The following is an 8,918-nucleotide window of genomic DNA, read 5'->3' on the forward strand; positions in this document are numbered from 1 at the left end:
AAAGAGTGTAAAAAAAAAAACATAAAAATGTTTCAAAATGTTATAGCAATATAGATTTAATTAAAAAAAATTATTTAAATTCCTTTAAAAACAATTTTAAATACAAATTTTGTATTTCCTCAGTCATAAATAATTTTACATTATGAAGAAAAACAAAGACTATCCTTCCTTTTGCTCAATATATTTCAACTTAGTAATAGACAAGAGCAAAAACATAGCAGGCATAACCTAATAAACTATAAATACCAACAAAAACATGTCATAATTTTCCTCATTACAAATCACCTATGAAAAACGTCTCCAAAACATGCAAAATAATTGGAAAAATCGAGTAAAGGGAAGATATTCGAAGGTTGGTTTGCAAGGATCATCAGTAAAGTAGTATAAGTAATTTCATTCTGAGAATCACTATGAAAAATCATGTTACATTTACAGATTCTAAAATTATTGGCATCATTGTATAATAACACCCTGCACTAAAACAAAGTAGATATTGCTTTTTTTTCTGTACAACTCTTCTACTTACAACATAGATTGCAACTAAAAATAGTCATCATTATACACTATACTTCCTGTAAAATATGTGTTCCTTCCTTCTGAGACACTCTTGGAGCAGATCTTGTCACTTTAACACGATAAGAAACCTGATCAGAACCAAACTCAATCATATCAGAAGGACGGACGCGTGCAGGATAATTCGGATGTACCCTGTATCGTTTTCCTTCATTGCTGACAATACGGCGAGAAACAAATTAGATATATAATTTTCAAGACTAGTAAACTTACATAAAAAAAAATCATTAAAAACCTGAAAATTGTTTGACTTACTTAGTGATCCACGTGCCGTGTTGACTTTGTAAATCGCTCAAGAAGAAGGCGTCGTCCTTGTAGTTGATTCGAGCATGTAATTGAGAAACCTTCAAAAGAAAAACTTGCATGATCTTCAATACATATGTACCGGAATCTTATCTAATCATGCTCATCACAAATTGCCTTACCTTAGGTAAAGGTATTGTGATGAAACTGCCTGTGTAATCTTCTTGTTGCATGCTCCTGCAATTGCTGCAACTTATTAGAAAGTTGAAAGTGAAAATATTAGAATATCATGCACAGCATTGTAACGGTTGCAGATGAAGGTGTACCCGATTATGTAGGGACTCGTCTCATCTCGACTCAAACGTACAGGTTCCAGAAGGCCTGCTTCATTTCCACATGGTAATAAATTCCATCTGCAACTCAAACTAAAAGGAATAAATGACACAAAAGTAATCTGACATTCATCAATATTAAGCTCCAGACATACTCTCCGTTAATAGTACGCTCGAGTGCATCGTCGTCTTCAAACCACGTGTATAACTGGTCACTTGCCTTCATAAATAATTAAATGTTATTAGCATCTACATCAAAACAAAGTCTAATAGACAAACAATAAAATACCAGTAACCATTTTTTCTATGTAACAGAAATTTAGAAAGGTAATCAATCTAACATACTTTGTCTGAGAGCCTGCAACATATTGGTCTGCCTTCGAGTTTGGAGCTGTGAAAGTTGTGACGATTTAGTGAAATATTTCAAAATCTTATCAATCAATCACAAGGAATAGACAGAAATGTTTTCGCTTACCTATTGCCACCTAACACCCAGTTTAGCATCAAAGGCATCAACCTTTGAATAAAAAATCCTCCTCCAATTCTTCCTGGATGAGGTATTCTAAACTTGGTTAAAAACTGCAATATAAAACACAATCTGAAGTGTTATCACCTTCACTTTATTATTCATCATCTAAGTTTTTGAGTTTAAGTTCACAGACAGCTACCTCTAAGGGTCCAAGACCAACTCCTAGATATGCTTTGTAAGTGGAAGCCATCGAAGCTGCCATTCTAGCCATTCCATGAATAATAGCAACTCGCAATCTTCGTTCCCTTTCGTAGCTGAAAGCAACAATGCAAAGTGGAAAATACATTACCTACAAGTTAGCTCGGGCATCTCGCTTTTTCGCTAGGCGTCAATTTTTTTAGATATTTGTAGAAATAGTAACCTTTTTAGGAAAGAATCAATGTCAATTGGAGAGCTTGATTTTTCACTTTGTTTCCAACCATTGTCCAACTCCAATGCCAGTTGATATCCATCCTGTAATAATGACAAAACATGTCAATGGTATTTTTGAGTTCATCTTAACATTGATCAGATTAAATAGTATATACCTCAATAGCCATGCATCCTCCTTGGCCCATATTTGGTTGCATGGCATGGACAGAATCGCCAAGCAAGGTCACACGACCCTTTCCCCATGTTAGAGTTGGCATCCTGTCATATATATCTCGTCGCAGAATTGCCTCTTCTTCCGTCGCAACTAACAAATCTATTATCTTATCACACCAGCCTTCGAATAATTTCAACAATCTTTCCTTTCTACCTGTCATGATGAAGAGAGAATTGAGAAGTTGCACATTACAAGATTTCATTTTTCTGATAGGAAATCACAAAAAGAAAATAAATTGCCTGTCATTTACATTTTTTTCCTCATGAACAAACTTAATTCATTTCATTTATTATAATAGTCTTAATATAGGGTAGAAAAAGATAAAAACATGGGTTACTGGCGAAAAAGCGAGACGTCCCACGTAACTCACAGACCACTTGATTTAAACTCCACTACAATTGCAGTGCGATGCGGTGTCCGAGATGACCGCATCAACAATAGTGCTTGGGATATCCCTGTGATGAGCAAAGGTAAAAATAAAGAGAAGCTTCGGGCTTTGAGGAGACAGTATGAGTTGATAGAGATGAAGAATGATGAAAAGATAATTGACTATTTCACAAGTTACCAACCAAATGAAGAACTGTGGTGACGATGTGATAGATGAGGTAGTGATAGAGAAAGTGATGAGAACACTGACCACAAAATATGTGTCGTAAAAATTGAAGAAACAAAGGAACCTGTGACGTTAAGATTGAAGACTTGCAAAGTACTCTTGAAGTCTATTATGGCAAACTATTTCCTAAGTGCTTGATCCCAAACAAACTACAGTTAGAAGACTTCTTTAATGTTGACCAGTGTGTTGACAAAGTAGATAAAAAGAGCACAAGTAGCTATTTTCAAGCTTTAAAGATGACCAGTCTCTTGGTACTCCAAGAAATAATGTGTTATAGCCTTATGAAGATGTGAGGCTGAGTATGTAATAAGTTCTCAGCTGCTTACATTAAAAATATCCTCTTATGAATGAATTGAAGATTGGCAATAATATTACAGTCAAGTTGAAAATAGACAATGGTCAGCCATCAATCTAGCAAAAAATTCCATTGGCATAAAAAAAGCAGATAATAATAAAAGATAGGATTTATTATTTATTATAATTTTTATAATCTTAATTAAAAAAAATTGTAATTAAAATATTCAAAAATCAATTCAAATTCAATCTAATGAAATTGGATTTTTTTTAATTAATCATCCAAAATCAAACGAAATGCACACAAATTTCTCTTTAGATCAGATGATATTTTATCTCAAAATCGATCTAAACGGAACTCAGAACACTCCTAAACCCTTTTAACAAAGAAACAAGAAAAGTAGCAATTACAAACCCTCTTTCAAAATAGAAACCCTTGCTCTATCTCCTTATCACTGAAGTTGGAGCAGCCAAGAAGCGATCACGGTACCACCGATAATAGTAACGACGGTATCAAAACCAAACCAGACAACACGCTAATCATGTATTCCGGCAAACTCTACAAACTCACAGGACCTGATGTTGATCTTCCTATGGTAATCAAACTCCAAATCAACACCAACACTGTCTTAAGAGTATCCATCAATCCTGGAAGTCAAGCAGACATTCTCTACTGGCCCGCCTTCCTGAAGATGGGATTATCAGAGTCAATGCTGAAACCATTTGAAGCCTATCTCAAGGGTACTCTTGGAGATGGTGTACCAGTCAAAGGATACATTGATTTGGACACTACATTTGGTAAAGGAGTGAACGCCAAGATGATCAAGGTAAGGTACCTAGTTGTTGATGCATGGTCTATTTATAATGTTGTCATTGGTATACCTACTCTTAGGGTTTTGAGAGCAGTAATATCAGTTGCTGACCTTGCCATGGAGTATCCCATTGGAGATGGAAAGGTCGGAGTTGTTACTGCGGATCTTGACACGGCCAGAAAGTGTCACGAAATGTGTCCTCATTATGTGTGTTAGGTTTTTCTTTCAATTTTCAACAACTAAGAAAATAGGGTCTTATGTAGGTTTTTTGCAATGACTAGCTAGCAACTGTTTGTAGAAATGCATGACAAGTATTTTATCTGCTTAAAAGGTTAATTACACGTTGTGTGCAACAATTGTTGAAGTTTCTTTTAGGTATGCAAGCTTTGATTCAATTCCTTTTTTTCTTTAATCTTGTTAATGCTGGCTTTCAATTATAGCAAACAGAACTTATTTGTTCTGTTTTGTGATGTTCTAACCTATTAATTAAACACTAATGTTTTAATAATCTAACCGGACGTCAAACCGGTTAGACTTCTAGATCATGTTCTGCTCAAATTGCGATTAAACCTCCAAAATAACCGAACGGTAGTAAATTTCAATTCAAGATTCAATCACTTAAATCATCTAGTTCTGTTCTTGAAATACAGTTAATCCTGTTACAGTTGTTACTTTTAGTTTAGGAGGACATACCATTAGGGATGTCAATACCGCCAGCAAGTTCTTGGTGAAATGCATACCATTGCATCTTTCCTGCACCGACATCTGACGATACGAAATATTGTTTGTGTCCTAAGAATACTCGGTACCTTTCACCAGAGAAGTTCAAGTCAGCTTCTCAACATGGTATGCTTTTTCATATAACTAAATAGGCATTTTTAAGTTAGAGAAATGGAAAAACTTACCCAACAGATTCAATGTCGGGTGGCACGAAATCTGCTATACCAGTATAACAAGTATAGCCAGAGTATGTAGCTTCTGTTGCCCCAAATAACTTTGTCCTCACCTATTCACAAAATAATACAAGTAAAATAACATAAAACATAAGTTACCAAACAAAAAGCTCAGAATTAAAGAGAGAATTTTATAGGACCTTGGACCTAATCCCATCTGCTCCAACCAAGAGATCACCATCATATTTCTGACCATTCTCCAACACCGCTGTTACCTACAATACAATTGATGAATGTGGGTTGACACAAGTGATAAGCCAAATAATGTCTAATCATATTAGTCTTAAAAATAATATCTATGATAGCAATCTGAAGAGTATCTTCAACATAAAAGTTTTCTTTAATTAGTAATTACCTTAGTTCCATGATCAACAAAATCGACAACATTACTGGCATTCATAACGACATCTTCTCCTACTGCACGAGCAAGAATCTCTTGTAAAGCCATTCTACTAATAACTCTAGTGACCGGAAGTCCGCGTTCTGCTGCAGGAGTGAATGTGTCAAACTTGATGTACCTGATAACCAAACTAAACATCAATTCACAGTAAATGCTTATGTTTCATACAATAAACCTTAGAATGCATCTTCTATCACCTTTGACACAAGATTTAACTTACCAAGACCCAGAAACTCCGTCCACAAGGCCATTGATTCTATCACCTGTGATGCAACCAACTCCCATAACTTCCTCAGCAACATTCAAATCTATAGCTTCTAAAGCTGCCAAAGCATTGCTTTGTATCTGGATTGGACCCCTATATTGCCCCTCCCCTCTAATAGCACTCAAATCCTTCTCAAACACCAATACCTCAAACCCTTTCCTCTTTGCAGCCAAAGCAAAAACCAAACCACCAATCCCTCCACCAGCTACAAGTACTCTAAGCTTCTTTTTCTGAGGAGCTTGATCCTCACCAACTTCAGCTCCACTCTGCGTTGACTTTGAAACGGAAGTAGGTGCTTCAAACACTACTGATCCTTTTACTTGCATCAGTTTCTTCCTCTGCTTTGATGTTCTCCTTTCACATCTCACTGAAGGTGAAAACTCTTTATATATAGGATTTGAGAAGAGGGTTCTTGAGAAAGCTGCCACTGATGGATTGAAAGAGTTGTGAGACAAAGTAGAAGCCATTGTTGGAGTTTGTTATTGTTGAAGAAAACAAAGTGTGTAAGATTAGATCATAGCTTGAGGTTGTGCAAAAGAAGTGAATGCATGAATAAAGAAAAGGGAAGCACGCATTAACATAACTAGGAAAAAACAAGAGTAAGGGAAATTGTAGTGGAATTAATAAGAGACATTGATGACAAAGAAGAGAAAGTGAGATGTTTGAATCACACCAATAATGGAGAATGTTAAGCCATGTGGCAGTCTGTATGTGAGCTGAGTGGCTATTGGTTGGTTAAGCTCCAATGACATTAGACAGAACCTTAAATTGTGGATTACGTGTCATTATACTATAAGCTCATACACATAAGCAATAGTAGTCGGATAGTGAAGTTGAACCGACTGTTAGATAAAATATTCTTTCAAGTTGATGATGATAAATCAAGAACCCATGTGGGACAAAAATAAATAAATGGACTTGTGTTAAATATAAAAATATTTATCTCAAAATAGGTGGCTCTAATAGATCACTTAATGAATACCAAAATTTAATAAATAAAAGAGTTTATATTTATCTCAAAATAGGTGGCTCTAATAGATCACTTAATGAATACCAAAATTTAATAAATAAAAGAGAGGCTCACTCAAATACTATTTAAAATTGGATAAATCATCCCGGCCTCTAGCATTTTAATCACTTTTCTTCTAATAACTTTCTTCATCACCGTATTCAGTTGTCTTTGTGGTTGTGCCACCGGCTTGAAATCGTCCTCCATTAAAATCTTGTGCATACAAAAGGATGGACTTATTCCTTTGAAATCATAAAGAGTCTAACTCATTGCCTCTTGATTTTTCTCTAAGACAAGAATTAATTTTTCTTCTTCATTCTTAGAAAGAGCATTGCTTATTATCACCGGTTTGTTTTCATTCTTTTCAAGGAATGCATACTTCAAATGTGAAGGAAGCATTTTCAATTCAAGCTTGCATTCCTCCTCAATAGTTGGTTTTTTCAAAGTTTCAATTACATCCTCCAAAGGAGGAATTTCTTCTAACGCTTCCAACTCTTTCAAACATTCCTCAATCTCTTTCTCTTAATCCCCATTGAGGATTTGGAGAGCATTTGCGAGAGCATTCTCAAGAGGAGTAGACACATGAATTTGTTTCTTTACTTCCATGACAGCTTCATATGTTGCATCTACTCTAAAACAATCATTTTTATCATTGGAATGCTTCATTGCTTCAAAAAAATTAAAACACAACTCTTCATCTTGAACTCTTATTTTCATTAGACCGTCATCGATATCGATCATCATCCGAGCGGTTTTCATGAAAGGTCTTCCAAAAATTAATAGTGTATCATGATCTTCTTCCATATCAATTACAACGAAGTCAACCAGGAAAAAAAATTTATCAACCTTGACTAACAAATCTTCTGCAATCCCATGAGGATGAGTAGTGAACTTGTCGGCCAATTGCAATGTGATTCTTTTTTCTTTCAACTCAATGTTTCCCAATTTTTTCACAAGAGACAACGGAATCAAGATAATGCTAGAACCCAAATCAATCAATCCTTTACCGACATAAACATCGTTGATTGTCACCGGCAAAGTAACTTTTCCCAGGTCACTTTCTTTCTTCGGTAGAGTTCTTTGAATGATTGCACTATAACAAGCGTCAACGGTGATGACTTCTTGATCCGTAAATCTCCCCTTCTTTGTAATAATGTCCTTCATGAATTTTGCATATGTAGGCATTTGCTCCAAGACCTCCGAAAATGGAATATTGATTTGCAACCGGCTAAAAATATCCAAGAACCTAGCATAATGTCTTGCATCATCTTTCTTCGATGGAGCATGGGGATAGGGTAGATTTTGAATAGGAATTGTATTCACTTTCACTTTTCCTTTCTCTTTTTCTCTCAATTTATTTTTCTCTTCTACAACAATATTTTCTTTTTCCACTAATTCTTTCTCTTTTTCAACTAAATCTCCCTCAACACTTTTTTCTACTTCAATCACATCATTTTTATTATCTTTTTCAACTACATCATCATCTTCCTCAACTACCTCACCAATTCCCATATCAATTGTTCTACCACTACGAGTTAGAATAGACTTACAATGCTTCCATGGATTCTCTTGAGTATTCGCTGGAAAAGTTCCTTTGTGTTGGTAGGCTAATTGCTTTAACAATTGACCAACTTGCGTTTCAAGATTTTTGATGCCCGCATCGATACTCTTTTGACTAACAATAGACAATTGCATGAATTGACTAAGAGTGTCTTCAATTGAAAGCTTTGTACCTTGAGGTTGTTGATTGTAGCCACCTTGATAAGGATTTTGACTATTCGAAGGTCTGGTATCTTGTCTCCAACCTTGTTTATAACCTTGGTTTTTTTGATAAGGTTGTTGTCTTCCACCATAGCCTTGATTTGGATTTGACACATAATTCACTTCTTCTCCGGGCGGAGGACAATAACTAGTTTGATGATCTCCTCTACACAACTCATAACACATTACTTGTTGACTTTTGTTAGGAATCTCATGCATCTCCTTAAGTTGTTGTGGAAGTTTTGACATTTGTTGAGTCAATAACTTGTTTTGAGCAAGTAATACATCATTAGCACCTAACTCCATGATTCCTGGTTTTCTTTGTGAAGTACTTCGGTTGTGTTGTCCTTAATGATCGTCGAGAGTCATTCTATCAATAATTGCTATTGCTTCTTCTACACTCTTAGACATCAAAGAACCACCCGCGGTAGCATCCAAAATAGCTTTAGGTTGTGGTTGAAGTCCATGCCTAAAGATATGGATTTGTTTAAGCTCATCAAAACCATGACCTTTGCATTTCATTATCATTGACTTGAACCTCTACCAAG

The 8,918-nt window shown here is 35.4% G+C and overlaps 3 protein-coding genes across 6 annotated transcripts; 1 reads left to right on the plus strand and 2 right to left on the minus strand.

The window, feature by feature from the left end:
• Nucleotides 1-370: 370 nt before the first annotated feature.
• On the minus strand, nucleotides 371-6,270 carry LOC131652198 (zeaxanthin epoxidase, chloroplastic-like). Of its 4 annotated transcripts, none has more exons than XM_058921994.1 (15): nucleotides 5,556-6,270; nucleotides 5,291-5,465; nucleotides 5,076-5,150; nucleotides 4,888-4,988; nucleotides 4,676-4,791; nucleotides 2,205-2,416; nucleotides 2,039-2,130; nucleotides 1,817-1,931; nucleotides 1,624-1,727; nucleotides 1,494-1,539; nucleotides 1,304-1,368; nucleotides 1,143-1,241; nucleotides 999-1,053; nucleotides 829-917; nucleotides 371-729 (listed from the first exon to the last, which is right to left on the minus strand). In XM_058921994.1, exons 1-15 carry the CDS (start codon nucleotides 6,065-6,067, stop codon nucleotides 564-566), a joined length of 2,022 nt encoding a protein of 673 aa, XP_058777977.1. In that variant the 5' UTR covers nucleotides 6,068-6,270; the 3' UTR covers nucleotides 371-563. The 4 variants fall into 4 exon arrangements, with proteins under 4 accessions (XP_058777977.1, XP_058777978.1, XP_058777979.1 ...); XM_058921995.1 differs by having other exon boundaries at nucleotides 1,143-1,229; nucleotides 5,556-6,267; XM_058921996.1 differs by having other exon boundaries at nucleotides 5,291-5,453; nucleotides 5,556-6,266.
• Nucleotides 3,550-4,278, plus strand: LOC131652199 (uncharacterized). The gene has a single exon (XM_058921998.1). It carries the CDS (start codon nucleotides 3,713-3,715, stop codon nucleotides 4,196-4,198), a length of 486 nt encoding a protein of 161 aa, XP_058777981.1. The 5' UTR covers nucleotides 3,550-3,712; the 3' UTR covers nucleotides 4,199-4,278.
• An 861-nt stretch (nucleotides 6,271-7,131) lies between the features above and the next one.
• LOC131650086 (uncharacterized) lies at nucleotides 7,132-8,676 on the minus strand. Its single transcript, XM_058919826.1, has 2 exons — nucleotides 8,107-8,676; nucleotides 7,132-7,881 (listed from the first exon to the last, which is right to left on the minus strand). The coding sequence occupies exons 1-2, from the start codon at nucleotides 8,674-8,676 to the stop codon at nucleotides 7,132-7,134; spliced, it is 1,320 nt and encodes a 439-aa protein (XP_058775809.1).
• Between the last annotated feature and the right edge of the window lie 242 nt (nucleotides 8,677-8,918).

This window comes from Vicia villosa, linkage group LG2 (assembly GCF_029867415.1).
Source record: "Vicia villosa cultivar HV-30 ecotype Madison, WI linkage group LG2, Vvil1.0, whole genome shotgun sequence".
Taxonomy (NCBI): domain Eukaryota; kingdom Viridiplantae; phylum Streptophyta; class Magnoliopsida; order Fabales; family Fabaceae; genus Vicia; species Vicia villosa.